The sequence below is a fragment of the Corvus brachyrhynchos genome, unplaced genomic scaffold (genome assembly GCF_000691975.1).
Source record: "Corvus brachyrhynchos isolate BGI_N302 unplaced genomic scaffold, ASM69197v1 scaffold307, whole genome shotgun sequence".
Taxonomy (NCBI): domain Eukaryota; kingdom Metazoa; phylum Chordata; class Aves; order Passeriformes; family Corvidae; genus Corvus; species Corvus brachyrhynchos.
Window position 1 is genome coordinate 1,617,277 of NW_008239288.1, and position 15,252 is coordinate 1,632,528.

The window sequence follows — 15,252 nt, forward strand, 5'->3', positions numbered from 1 at the left end:
TCACCCCTGTGACAACCCATGGCACTTCTGTCCTTGAATGAGGGCTGGACCTGGTCCTCAGCCCTGCTGGCTCAGTCACCTCTCCCGAGGCTGCTGGTGTGAGGCACAGCAGACAGCTCCTTGCTGAGGTCTCCTCTTTGCTCTGGGCTTGCAGAGCAGCTCGGGAGCTGATGCAGGTGCTCTTTGTCAAGCCTGTGTGTTTTATCCAGCCGGACTTCAATGCTGCTGCCATCATTTCTATCCAGGTTTCACAAATCCCTTACTTCTTGCAGGGAAAGGCTTCATTAGAACCTCTTGTCCTGCTCCTGCCATGACAGGGGCATCTCCACTGTGTGCGTAAGCACCGTGTTGGAGTTGTTTCAGTACTATTCAACTCAGTGCCTGATTCCCTGCTCTAAATTACTTCCTCTGACTCATCCTCCAGAGAAATCTCTCTCTGTAGAGACTGTAGAAAAAGATCAGAAAGCCAATGTTTCCTACCTAGAACTGAGGTTACATACATTAAGCAGGGTGATGCAAAGACTACCACAAGGGACCCACCAAACATGGATAAATACAAGTCTGAGTGTGCCCTTTTCACTCCCCATGCTTTTCAGGACCCAGATGGACTTGGCAAATGAAGTGAAATGTCTCCATAAGTTTCTATGGATGCTCAGGAGAGATGTGAACATTTCCCCTCCCCAGTGGCACTGTAGGGCAGCAGGTTGCCCTGGGGCACCTGCAATTTCTCTTTGAAATACGGAAGCTGTGCACAGCAGCAAGGCACACTCAGGGCTTCCAGCTGAGCCTTCAGCCAAGGAAATCCTATCTGTTTGTAAAGGCAGCTGAGCTGCAGCAGCTTGTGTGCAGTGTGAAGCCAACATATCCAGAGTGGAGGGATTTATAGGGCAACTTGACTTTTATAGAAGTTGCATTAACTTTAAACATTTGCCTTTCTCAGCATGGGTTCTCCCCCTGTGCATACAAATGCCCCTGGGTATGATATATTTTCTGGGGGGGAGACATGGACTCCGATTACAGTAAATGTCCATTTCCTTGCTTTCTTGAGAGGCAGAATTTAATGCATTGCAGTCACATTGTGGCCGTATGCCAATACCCACCCACAGCCTGCTAGGATTTGCTCTGCTTCTCTCTTTCCCCATTTTGACTTATAGGTGACAGAGAAACAAAGGTTCTCTTCATATTATACATAACATTTATTTTATTAAATATTTACTGATCCCAGATCTTCCTGCCTCAGCAACAGAGGAGGTGGGCTCTGAGCCTTTGCACTCTGAACCTGCTGAGGGGTACAGGGCGGTCTGGCATGGCCTTACCCCCCAGAGGTTCTGAATTCATTCATCCCTTAATCAATCTTGTTTCCATGTGCCCCCTGTTCTCCCACAGTCCACGTCTCCCACCTGTTCTTTTGTACCCCTTAAAACCCATGCTTAAGCTAAACCTCAGCTCACAGATACCCCTGCAGCACCTGCCACACCAAACATCAGTCCCCTCTGTCAGGACTCTCAGAGAATTCTACGAGTTGTAATACATTAGACTGAAATAAACCATAGTTAATGTGAACACCCCAAACCAAGGATAATACTACTTCAAACTAATACTGTTCTCATGCAAATTAATATTAGTAAAGATACATATTTTTCTTCACAATCTGATGCTCGCTCTCAGCTTCAGCTGCATCTGGGGATGGTATATTTGGATATACTGTACCTCCCTGACTGCTACTGTGCTATAGGGTGTATTCTGTCTACTTGACAGGACCACTAAAATGAAGTAAGTTTCTAGAAGCTGCTGTAACACAAGGTAAAGGTCAGTTAATTAAAAAAAATTCAGTAAATAGGGGCAAATCATAAGATGCTGTGCTGCTCTGATCAGCAGTTTCTCCTTTCCCTGTGTTCCCACCAGTGAGAGGGAAGGACACAATACATTCTGATTTTGGATCTTGCTGGTTTTATCCCTTCCTTGGTATTTAATTAGTTCTCTGTGTGTATATGTGGGGGGAATGGTGATCTAATCCTATTGAAATACAAGCCAAGTAAAACAAGTTTAGCTGGTCACACAGCAACTTCCAGTCAGACAACAAAACACTTGGGGTAAGGTATATTGGCAAAGTCGTTTTAGGCATATCAGACCTAATTGGTTTTATTGTGACAATAATAATACTAGGTGGGAAAAAGCTGAGTTGAAAATTAAAGTGGATAGCAAGTTTTGGTAAGTTTGGTAGCTGTGAAAATGAAAAGCTTCTGTACATATTGTTGGGGGAAAAAGCCTCTCACAGGGACTTTTGAAGCCCAGCTGAAACATGCTGAAACTGCTACCATAGCTCTGAGATTGAAATTAAAAAAAAAAAAAAAAGAAGAAAAAAAAAAGAAAGAAAAAACAGTAACTGTGTAATTCTGGACATTTCTAGCGTTCAGGCAGAGCAAATGCAGATATCTCTGAAGTAGCCTGTTCTGTAAGGTCGACTTAAACCTACCTTTTCTTGTTAAAACCATGGAGAAAATATTTTGTTTGTCCTTCCTCAAAACATTTTCCTTTAAGCTCAGCTGGGTAGTGCACTTTAACATTCAGGATCATTTACCTGTAACTGAGCAGCTCAATCCAGTTAGGAGCACTGCATGCTCCTCACCAGGAACAGGACAGAGGTGTATCAGGAATACCCACCAGCCATGCATGGTGCTTAGAAGAAACAAGGGCAGATGCTGCATTTCCTTGGATTGTGTTTCTCCCTTGCGAACAGCTGTGCTGCAGAGTCTGTGAGCTCTCTGTCCTTGCAATGAGCTCTGTACAACCCCTGTAACAGGGGTGGAGAGCAGGGAGTGGTGTCCTGGCTGCTGTCTCTGCTTTTGTACGCTGTGGAGGCATGTGCCACCCCGCGTTCCTTATTCCGCGGGCCACCCTGAGTAGTTTTGGTGGAGGGAGTCAGAGGAGGGTGATGTGAGTCTCAGCAAAGAGGCTGGCAGGGTTTCATGGGGGTTAAAACCCTGGGAGGGCTCCAAGACCCTCCGCTTCCCCAGCCCTGGCCCATCTCCGCGGGCACACATTGCTGGAAGCTGGGGAGGTGCTGAGGCTGGGAAGCTCCTGGAAATGCAGCAGGCAGCAGGCACGGGGCAGGTGGGGCTGAGCACCGAGCCCAGGCGAGGAGCAGGAGTTCGGCTGCTCCTGCTAAACAGCTTAGACTTCACTGCCACTCCCCTCCCCATCCACCACCGCATTCCTGTGGCATCCAGGCAGGGCGAATCGCTCGGAGGAAAGTGTTCAAAGGAAACAAGGCAAGAGCGGCGTCCCTCCGCCGCAGAGTGCCGGGGAAAAGCAGCGGGCTGGCTCTTGTGTGCCTCCCTTGCTGACTGCTTGGTCAGTGAGCAGAGGAAAGGAACTTGGAGGTGCCCCAGAGTGAGGTCGTACCCTCTTGATTTATTTTTCTCTTCCTGGAGACCTTCTGTCTCCCACTGCCTGGGCAGGGAATTTAGGGATTTACTGTCAGGACTGACTTATCTGCTCACTTGGCACGAGTGAGGTGTCTGTGGTAGGCAGTGTGGCTCATACCCTACACCTTTTTTTTTCCCCCCCTTTCTTGTCTTCTTGATGAGTGTGGTTTCTATTCTCGCTAAACCCTTGGCTTTTTTTCCTTCACAAGTATAGGGAATAAGGTGTTGATCCCTTCCTGGGCACTTGCAGTCACTGTGACGACGTGTTCCCACCTCCATTTCCAATCCTGGCAGAGGTGACTTGGTGTGACTCTCACTTGGTATCTTTGCTTCCTCTCTCTCAGCAGCATTTCAGGCTTCAGGGCTCAAAGTGCTGGGGGAAAGCAATGCCCCAGGACAAGCTCGAGGTGTGGTTTTGGGGCCAGGGACCTTTCTTTAGGTACCTCCAGGGCTGAGGGTCTTTTCACTAGTCCTCAAGTGCCCTCTAATGACCCTGCATCCTCTAAAACCACCCCAGCCAGAGCAGGGGTGCAAGGGCTGTGAGATTGAAGGGGAAGTGTGGGGTTTTGAAATGGATGCCACCAGCAGTTCAGATACCTTCACACCAAACAGTGGCTTGATGCAGATCAGAACAAAGCTCTTTTTAAAGACCCCCAAGTGCCCATGGGCATGGATTTCGGTCTGTTTCCAGGGCAAGCTTCTCCAAACTCCAAGAAAATTATCTGTATCCTGCCCTTGCAGCCTGCCCTAGGAAGTCAGTGCCATTCAGATGCCATTTGATGGGACTCATGGTGGGATGAATCCCAGTCTGAGATAGTTATCCAGGCAGGAGTCTCCAAAGGTGGTCCACCAAAGGTAAGTGTCTAAGATAGGCAAGAAGTTTCTTTTTGGATGTGCCCATTCCTCTCTGATGACTGTTGGGAAAGATGACTTCCCTTGACTAGCTGCATCTAAGGAGATTAAAGAGAAAATCTGCTTTTCATAAGGAGTGAAATGAGGATGAAAAACAGTGCTGAGAGCTGAGACACCTCAGGGTGGGTGTAGCCTGGCAGAGGCTTCCTGTAGGCAGTGCTTCATACCCCCCAAGAAACCCCATCTCTAATATTTTGAATGAACTGGAGAGTTGTGCTACAAACATTACATTTCCTGTGGCAAATGCTGACCCAACATTCAGTAAGGTAACAACAGCCACACCAATTTCTTTCTCCATCCAGGTCCTATGCATCTTGGTGATTCATATGAGGTCCTAGGGTGAAACTCCAGCTCATCTCCATTAATGCCAGTGATGTTGGATATGTCCTTGTGACCCCAATTTTGTACCTCTGAAAAAGGCTGTTCTTGCAGCAAGCAAAGGTGGTTTAACTCAGCCCTGCCATGCCCCCACCACTTCAACCAACATAATGCTTTAACAGTGCTGACAGGAACTTTTCCACACTTCAGCACGAGTGTTAGTCTTGGCTGAAAAAATCCCAGTAACTGGAGGTTAGGACACTCCATCCCAAACCCAATGCTCCCCACTGCCAGACCCCTCCTGCTATTCTTTGATTCCTTGTCTTTCTTTCCATGCAACATGCTCGGTCCCACAGGAAAGACTTTTAGGTAGTGGGACTCCAGTGTTTTTTAGCAGTGTTGCCATAAGGAGCATGGATGAGGAGATTGCTGGGACTCAAAATCTCTCCCTTGGGTAGGTGAAGGGCAAGCCTTGGGTGCCACTGCTCGGTTTTGAGTGACTTGAGCTCTGTAACACTAACTTCAACCACTTCTGGACATTTTGTGGTGGATGAACACTACCATCACACCTTTATCCATGGCACCTTTATCCCCTGTCCCATTCAAATCAAGCTTGTAGAAGGAAGGTGTGTGTCTGTCAATCAGACAAATGTATATCTGCATCAGTTCAGGGTGTTTGGTAAGGGGTTCGCATGCCTATAATGTGCTGCTCCAAAATCAGTTTTTTAGGTTAATGATTGGACTGGATGATCTTGGAGGTCTTTTCCAACCTTAATGATTCCATGTTTCTGTTATATTTAGTGCTATTTCTATTCTATTCAGTGCTGATTTCTTTGGCAAATGGACAGATTTTGTAAATCTCCTAGATAGGGTGAAATTTTAAAATGGGTATATTTGTGATATGGTCTCTCAGACAAACACTCAAATACATTTCACATGCAGTTTCACAGTTGTAGGCTGTCTGGGATAAATCCTCAGGATATGTAGGGTTCTTGTGCCACCTTTCTCATTACATCTCCTGGTACTGCTCTGAACTTGAGTGTACCACTACTGAGGATGCCTTCCTCACAAAATTGTGGAACAAGCAAACGTGCAGACAAATCTTCAGACCAAAAAACTCTTCTGAATTATGGGTCACTAGGGAATTCAAATTTTGAAGGGAATTTGGAAAATAAACTATAAGGTTTGCCTATGGAGCCATTTCTTGGTCCTTCTCTTCATTTCCCAAGCATCCGAGTAGCAACATGGACTGATTAACTTCTCACCTGCTTGTTCAGCTGCTGGGTATTTTATCCAGGCTGTGCTGAGCTCACAGCTGTCACAGTTACACAGTTCTCAGCACCAGTTTAAGGGTAACTTGGTTGCAGCCAGGTGAATCACAGCCCCAGCAGTAAGAGCAAGGGCAGGACAGCACTCACACTTAAACATCATCATCATCATCATCATCATCCTCATCATCCCCACTGCAAAGCCCTGTGAAAAATGCTATTTGTAACCAGCCAGTGAAAATGAGAGGACTCCATCTTGTTATTTTTCCCCATGCAGAAGAAACAAAGTGTTTATTTTCCAGCTGGTAGTCTCGCAGGCAGGCATCCAGTTATCAAGCTGGGCTCTTCCTATCACCTACCCTGCTGGCAAACAAAGCCGTGCATGTCTGATAGTACCTCGGTTTTTTATAACTGTGATGTTCCTGTGATGTCTCTGGGTATCACCAGATAATTTAAGCACTAAGCTGTGTGATTCAGACTGGAGAGCAAGGACTGTAGAGAAACGCTATAAGCAAATGAGCTGGCTAGCTTTTGATGGTATTTGAGAATTGAGTGGTATTGAGTAGCTCTATAGAGCAAGTCTACCTCTGCTGACAGAGGACCAACCTCAGAATGTTTAGGAGTGTCTCTGGGATGAGACATCTGCCATCCCTGATGTTTTCTTTTCCCCCACCAGCCAGCCCAGACATATGAAAACGCAGTTGGGTTCACACAACCTCCCACTTCAACTGCATGAAGTGTTTGTTCCTCTGCATTGGATTCTGGCATAGGTCATGCCTATCACTGCATCCATGGAAAATGCAGGAAATCCCTCATGAAATAGAGTTTCCACCTCATGTCTTCCCAGCAAACATATTTCCCTAGCTCAGTGTCCTCCTTTGCAGGGATTTAAATTCAAGAAGTGTTCTGCTTGAGGTTTTGCAAGGGTTTGGCAAACACAAAAGCCAAGATGTGCTGGCTGTTTTCAAAGAGCACTTGGAATGAGCTGTGATCAAAACCAAACTCCCTCCTTTTCAGCCCAGTTTCTGGCCCTCTGTCTGTGATCTCCCCATCTTCCTAGCACACATTTATAGAAGAGCCCTAGTGAGAGAACAGTTGGGGCAAGAATTTGCCATATAGCAAAGGCCCACAGTGCTTTTGCATGAGGAACAAGAGCTTCCAAGGGAGTGGGAGCAGTTGCTGTGTTTGTGTTGACTGGCCATGGTTTCCCACTGCTGGGGGTTTCCAAAGCAAATGAAATGGTATTCATCAAGGCAGGCTCCCTCCCCAGCTTTCAGTTGTTGAAAATACTACAAAGTAAGATGGAAAGAAACATGTAATCCTTCATCATCACAGTCAGGATTCTGCTTGTTTATTTAGATTCCCTGTCTGTTCCAAATGTTCTGCCAGAGAAAGCCCATCCAGATTCCAGGAGTGCTTGACACACATAAAAAAATTTCTAGATGTATTCAAAAGATAGACCCAGCAGAAGACACTGCCTGTTCTTACAGTGCAGCAGCAAGATGAAAGTCCCACATGCACAGTAAAATATCTCCTGATGCTTTTTGTAGAAAAAAAAAAGGAAGAAGGCACCTGAGAAGAAGTAGATTTCAATGTGGATTTCTAAATCAGAAATTTTTTGGTGGAGCTGTCCTTGAGCTCCAGGTACCTCCTATTTTTCTGCCTGGAAAATGTGTTCCAGGTAGGAAAAAATGGAACTTGGTGCCTTTGTGGTCAGTAAAAGGAGAGGGTTGTGTTCAGAGAGTGATTCCTCCCTGTGCCCCAGGAAGTGGAGCCTCAAAGGGTGTCTCTCCCTGCAGACATTACAGGGGAAATGGAAAGAGAGGAGCCCAGACCTTAAGAGAAGGTCTGAATCCCATCCCAGGTGAGGCTGTGTGTCGGGAACTGAACTCCTTTGCATTGAAACTACTCAGCAACCCTTGTAGCTGGTGTTTGTCATCCCACTCCTGTTGCTGCACCTACAAACAGGAAACAAGTGAGAAACAAGAGACCATAAACATGGCAATCACATACCCTTGAGATGAAGGAGGTCTTTTGGGTCATCCTGGGATGAGGCAGTAGAAGCTGAACACTTGTCCAACAGATGTTTTGTGTTTGGACCATCACCTAACCCCGTGTATTTGAAAAGCGCTGTGAGCTGCTCTTCTGTCTTCTATTGAGTTAAGCCTTGGGGTCAGCACCTTTGAAACTGTCTCTCTTTTTTATTTCCTATCTAAAAGCCACTGGCAAGAGTGAGCATCAAGAGCTTGATGTCCCTTCTGGGGGCAAAATTGCAGTTAAGTTGTATAGGGTAGAGTGGGAGGGGCAGTTTTCAGCCAACGACATCCTAAATAATAACTTCTGTTAAAGTTATGGAATCATAGATGCTCCTAGGGACTGCTGAGATTTTACCCTTTAGGGTCTGGTCTTAAACAAAGCCCATATAATGCAGTATTTAAGACACCTCTGTTCTTGGAAAGCAAAAATAACCAGTTCTGTGTTTGGCAGGTTTCACATGTTGACATAAAGAGCAAAGGGCAGGCTCTCGTCAGAGTCTGGGGTTTCTGAAGTGCTGTTAATCTGAATGAAAACGAGAGTTTTCTAAAAGTGACAGCCCTTGACCCAAACTCCAGTTTCATACCAGAATTAGGGCAGCCTTTCTCCATAATGTAGCCTCAGTGTTTTGTCAGTTCATAAAAGTAATTGTGAGTCACTGATACCATTAAGATCTACAGTTTTGTGTCTTAGCTAAATCCACTAGTGAAAGAGAGGATTTTACTAAAAAAGAGATAAAACCAGAGTAAAAGTTTCCCAAAAGAAAGCATTCTACTTTTGAAAAGTTGAGAAGTGTTTTCTGGAATGCCTAAATTAACCCTTGCTATGATAACTTCTTGTGTAAAGTTCACCTGCTGCTGTCCCCACAGCTCATGTGCTCCTCGGTGCAGAAGGCCCTGTTTGAGGAGGAGGACAGAGTGAAGAAGCTGCAGCAGAAAGTGGCGACGCTGGAGAAACGCAACAAACAGCTACGAGATCGAGTGAAGAAAGTCAAGAGGTCTCTCCGGCAAGCCAGGAAAAATTCCAGGCACATGGAGCTGGTGAATCGAAAGCTCAGCGAGAAACTTTCCTCTGCAGGTGGTCAAATCCCCTATATTAACTCTTTGAAGCAGGAGAACTCCCACGCTACCTACCTTAAGGTATAATGCAAGGGTAAGTGCTCAGGCCAATGGTAGTGGCAAATTTTGCCTGCATTAGGTCAGGGTCTGGCCCTCACACCTTGTCTATGCTGTGCTTCAAACCTCGCATGGAAAATGAATCTGAACTTGCTTTAGATACAGTGATAGTTTAAACAGGAATGCAAGCTGGATTTGGCACAGCCCAAAGCCATGTCCTCGCTGTTCTCAGTGGACACAGGGCCAGACAGTCATCTGTGCTTCTCCTCCCTCACCCACCTCCACCACCAGTTTTAGGTTGTCTTTGATGGAAGTGCCAGCCCAGCCCCCTGGGCCATTGCAGGCACTTGACACAGGAGCTCTTCTTCCCAGTTTACCTCCTCTCCATGGGCTGGGCAAGGAAGGCTTGGGATATAGAGATGGATGCAGTGGGAAGGATGCAGTTATGAATGCCCTTTTCTCCCTCATCACCCCCAGGCTCTCAACCTTGCTTAAGCTTGACTGAAGTCTACATCCAGTGCCTGGGCAAAGGCTATGTCTGAGACACAGTCAGTTTGTGCCTCTCTTCAGCATGAAATATAGATGTGCCCAAATTGTCTTAAGACTGTTTCTATATATCCTTAAATATTCTAAATCAAATATATAATGATTTTTATTTTTCCCAGAAGTGCCTCAAGGCTCTCAGTAACTCCCTCAGGTGCCTTTATCAGTGGTCAGCCAACCAGGTTGGAAACCACATCATTTCAGGTCTGTGTCTAAGACCTAATCCTGCAGTCAGGAGTGGACTCAGACTATGAGTGGGTGTTGGATCAGGCCCAGCAGGCAATTTCAGATCCCATTCTCAAGCAGGTTTAATTTGCAGTGTGGACAAAGCTTCAAGTTTTGTAGACACTGTTTGAGGTATAACGGAGGTTGCTGGGCAGCCTCACTTAGTTACACTTAAAACCTGTAGAGACCACATCAATATCAACAGGGCATTAAAAATTTAGGTATTTTATATATGTACATATTTTAAAATCCTATAGAAAATATTTTTATTACACATTTGATATAGTCTAATTTCTTAAAATATGAAGTAAAACCTGTTTCTTGGTTATCTCGTAAAAAAAGAAAAGTCCATCATATCCTTCATTAGACATTTACAAACTGAATTCTGGTCAAGCAGTATGGGTTTAGGCATCAGTATCCATGGCTGATAATGTTAATCCTTTAAACTATCCCTGCATTTGGAAAAGCCCATATCTGCTTTCAAACGTGAGCTTCAGTCCAAGCAGAACTGAAGGATCTGACTCTCACTACCTTCCAGTTTTGCTCCTTTTGGAAATACTTTTTTCCCCCCTCTTGAAATAATATTGGCATTTCCTAAGATTCTGACTCCTCCACAAGCTCCACTGGTTTCAAAGGCTCCACCTCCCACACCACCACAATTTGAATTGTTTTCTGCTGGAGTCAGCAATGCTGTTTCCTGAGAATTACTACAGAACTTAGGCTTCCCTAGAAGCCATCAAGAGATTTTAACTCCAAACTTTAAATCCAGAGAAAAGTAACTACTTTTTTATTGTTTTATTTTCTGGTTTCTAAACTGCTGTTTAAATAAATGAACTGGTTTTCCTGGGATAGGTATTAAAAGCTTGTGTTTTCATTTTTTGTTAAGAAAAATATTCCCTCTGGTATTAATTCATGTTTTATAAGTGTTTGTATAAAGCTGAGAAAGTATAATTAATATAGTTACACCTTTGCTATTCTTACAGATTTTCCAAACACAGTGTTGAATATCTTTTACTTTTGGCTGGTATTTTTGTTGCTTGATGAAAAGATTGTAATTGTCTTCCTATTTCCCCCTTTGTCTACCTTAAAAAAAAAGTAAAACATTTAGTTCTCCTTGTAAGTTTTGTGAGAATTTTGTTTACCCTGCTAAGAAAACAGAAAGAACCCCCCCAAATGCAAAGTCCAAATGTAACCCAAAATGCTCTCACTGGGTACAAAACCCAAAAAGGTTGTTTCCTTGTGCTTTTCTTCCCTTTCATTCCTAACCTGCTCGAGTTTGGATCATTTCCAAAGATAAGGACTAGCAGTCAGATCAGGTCACAAGTTAACCCTCTGAACAAGTAACAGGGGATGTCAAACCTAAATAAAAGTGCCATTAAAGTGTCAGCACTGATTGCCTGTCCCTGCTGGTGACAGTATCCAGAGAGTATCCAGACCAGGAAAGCTGCACATGCAGGAAACACAAGTGGGACAAGGAATTTGGGTTATGTCTATCCAGGCTGGTACACATCACACAGAGCCTGACATATGCTATAATTTTTAGACCCACTCCATAGCAATTTCAGGGATCAGCTCATCTGGAGACCTGCAAAAATGGCAAAATATCATGCCATTTCCAAGAGTAATGGGAAAGGCATGATTGAGTATGTTCCTCTTGAAAAGCTATGAAGGAGGGACTGAGGTGCAGAAATGAAGAGAAAGTTGGCATAGCTGGATGGGTTGGCAAGGGATGGTATAGAAACCCAAAAAACATCTTGGTAAAAATAAAGAAAGACAAGCCCCCCCATTTGTTTAGAAACAAAACCAAATGTTTCAGCCCCCCCCCCCCCCCGGAGAAGTTCAAAGATGCTTTACAAATTAGTAACATCTGCTTTTCAAAACATATCAGGAGCTTGAAGGCTGCCAGAACATCTGCAGGACCAGTGCTAGAGGTTTTCAGAGCAGCTGAACACAACTGGAGAGAAGGATGGGATTTTTGGCATCTGTGTTCACTGTGGGAATGTTTTTGTGGACAAATAAAATTTTCTTGATGGATCCAGAGGATGACAAGAAGAAGTGAAAGAGCAAAATTAATAGTAACAGGACAGAGTAATAGTAACAAGGACAGAGAGAGAAGAGAAGAGAAGAGAAGAGAAGAGAAGAGAAGAGAAGAGAAGAGAAGAGAAGAGAAGAGAGAAGAGAAGAGGGAGAGAAGAGAGAAGAGAAGAGAAGAGAAGAGAAGAGAAGAGAAGAGAAGAGAAGAGAAGAGAAGAGAAGAGAAGAGAAGAGAAGAGAAGAGAGAAGAGAAGAGAAGAGGGAGAGAAGAGAAGAGAAGAGAGAAGAGAAGAGGGAGAGAAGAGAAGAGAAGAGAAGAGAAGAGAAGAGAAGAGAAGAGAAGAGAAGAGAAGAGAAGAGAAGAGAAAAGAGAAATGACAGAACAAACAGGAGAGGGGAAATTGTCCTCTTAGGGATTGTCCTCTTTCTACCATCAACATGTCAGTCTTGTACTATTTCAGTCACAACTTTTGCAGGGTTTATGTGTCTCACCAGAGTGTAAGTGGATAATTCAGATGGTGGTCTGCACCCACAAATACCTTGAGTTTTTAGACTTTACAGCTGAATTTTCTGTGGTTTTTGAAAGTGGATGTTTATAGAACAAAGTGCATCAAATAAACTATTCTCATAAATCCCAATATCATCCTGATTTAACAACCCTACCTGGATAACTGGGAAAGAACCACAAACTAAGGGAGGATTTATGGAGAGCAGAAAATGTTAGCAGCTTTCTTTGCTCCTTAATACCAAAACCATTGAGAAAAAAATCACTTCCTTATGTTTGAAAAATAATTTAGGGCAATAGTCATGTTATTCTGTTGGGTTTTGGCAGAAGGGGGTTTTGGAACTGAAGAGCACATGAGTGTTTCAGAGCTATATCAGTAAAGCCCATTTCTAATACACAGAACTTCTCACCAAGCTAGGTAATCTCCCATTAATGAGGCAAAGGAGTCCAAATTAATTTCTGAAAGTAGGAGAAAAAGCATAGAGGCAAAACTGTAGAAAGCAGATAAAACTGAAAATGTGTCATTCTTTCTTACAACGAATCCAAGTAATTGCAAGGAAATTTCATTTTGCCCCCTATTAAACCCCAATTATTTTCATTTAATCACAGAAATGTACCTATTTCCCTCCAAACCAGCCTGCTTTGTGTGTGAAACCTCTTTTCCAGCATGTACTTGGGTCCAGGCATGTTCCTAATCCCCTAAAACAAACACAGCGAGCAGGATAGCACGTCCCAGCACATGTGGCACTGCTGGGAGGGTTCACTGGCTGTGCAGGAAACCAGGCCAAGCCATCCCAACAGGGATATCTGGGAAGGCAGGCCCAAGAGGGATTTAGAGGGGCAGGAGCAATGCTGTCTTTGTGAGGAATCATCTTTTGGGGGATCAGGATTTGGTGCAGATGACACCAAGCTGGGTGAGTGTTGATTTGCTTGAGGATATCCCTACAGTGGGAGCTGGACAAGCTGGTTCAATAGGCTGAGGCTAATTGCATGAGATTAAATACGGTGAAATCCTTCACTTCAATCACAACAACCCTGTGCAGCACCACAGGCTGGGGGAAGAGTGGCTGGAAAGCTTCCCAGCAGAAAAGGACCTGGGGTGCTGATCAATAGCAACTGAGCATGAGCCAGCTGTGCCCAGGTGGGCAAGAAGGCCAAGGGCACCTGGCCGGTACCAACAATAGTGTGGCCAGCAGGACCAGGGCAGTGACCATTCCCCTGTACTCAGCACTGGTGAGGCCACACCTTGAACCCTGGGTTCAGTTTTGGGCCTCTCACTCACAGAAAGATGCTGGAGCATGTCCAGAGAAAGGAACAGAGCTGGGGAAGGGTCTGGAGCACAAGTCTGATGAAGAGCAACTGAGGGAGCTGGGGGGGCTGAGCCTGGAGGAAAGGTGCTTCAGGGGAGTACTTATGTTTCTTTACACCATCCTGAAAGGAGGGTGTAGAAAGGCTCTTCTTGCAGGTAACAAATGAGAGTACAAGAGGAAACAGCTTCAAGTCGTGCCAGAGGAGGTTTGGCTTGGATATAAGGAAAAATTTCTTCACTGCAATAGTTATCAGGCCTTGAAACAGGCTGCCCAGGGAAGTGGTGGAATTACCATCCCTGGAGATATTTTAAAGAAGTGTAAATGTGGCGCCTGGGGACATGGTTTAGTGGTGAACATGGCAGTGCTGGTTTAACTGTTGAACTCAATCTTAAAGGTCTTTTCCAACATAAATGATTCAATGATTCTATGACTTGGCTGGTTTTCCATTAGATGGGCTTGGTGGCATCACACTACTCCTGAGGTGCCTGATGGTTTCTTCTGGTCAGAGTGTCCTAGCAATTGCTTGCTGCTTTGGTTAATGTTGACTGCACATAATGGCATCTCCCCCTCTGGTTATCTGCCTATGGGTACTAATTTTTGTTTTTACTGAAACTTTCCACAAACAAAGAGTCATTTCTCAGGACAAGTTTTTGGTGGTAAATAATTGTTTTGAAATGTTAAAATATAATCAGTAAAGTGACAAAGTTTTCTTTGGCAAACTCCCACTTTGACGGGGTGACAACATTTGGCAGAAGTCCCTTCTATGCAGCCCTTGCCCCAAGAAAAATCAGCAGGAGGCCTTTGAAATGTTTTGGGTTTGCAATGCACGCATGGTGCTGCATGGCTAAAACCACAGCAAATGCACTAAATGAACCTTCCTGAGCCTGTCCCTTCCTGACAGCATAGGTGGCAGCACAGCCAGCCAGGCCAGGACTGATAAAAGCACATTTTCATTGGATCTCCAGCTCCTGGATGCCTCTGCAGTGCCCAGGGGTTTGTGTATGTGTTGGGGGTGGTGCCATAAGGAATGACAATGGTCCAACAGGCTCAACAAGGCGTGGAGCAGTTACAGGAGAGACACTGGAACTGGGAACAATCACAGGGCCAGAACTGCTCTTACAGAAGTGGCCACCAGCACCTGGATTGGAGATCTGGAAAAGGTTCTGGAAAAGGGACAGCCATTTTCTGTCCATCAAGAGTCTGCGTAAGGGAGCCCAAAGGTCCCCACTGGAGAGAGACAGCCTCTTTCACTCGTGTTTTGTATGAGCAGATGGCCAGGAGCTGCCATCTAAAGCTCCTAAAGCTCCAGCTTTAGCTCCAGGTAAAGAACCAGGCTGGAGGGCAGTGGATAAGTGATTCCTTCTGTGGAGGGAGTGGTCCAGGCAAGCTGCTGACCTGGAGACATTGCTTTTGGTTGGCAACCTGGCAGCATGGTGAAGAGTAGAGGTGAGCTCAAGCCATTGCTGTCAACATCCAGAGCACACAAAGTGGTCTGGCTCCTTTTCTTCATTTGTAATTGCTCTTACAGACTCTTGAGATCTTTTCTGCAAGAAAGGCCAT

General features: G+C 45.0%; 1 protein-coding gene across 1 annotated transcript in view; it reads left to right on the forward strand.

Moving 5' to 3' along the window:
• CCDC3 (coiled-coil domain containing 3) overlaps window positions 1-10,963 on the forward strand; it is a 34,064-nt gene extending 23,101 nt beyond the window's left edge. The window contains exon 2 of the mRNA XM_008638375.2: window positions 8,830-10,963. Coding sequence (XP_008636597.1) covers window positions 8,830-9,105 — 276 coding nt within the window. The 3' untranslated portion in view covers window positions 9,106-10,963. The remainder of the gene's footprint in view (window positions 1-8,829) is intronic.
• Window positions 10,964-15,252: the final 4,289 nt, after the last annotated feature.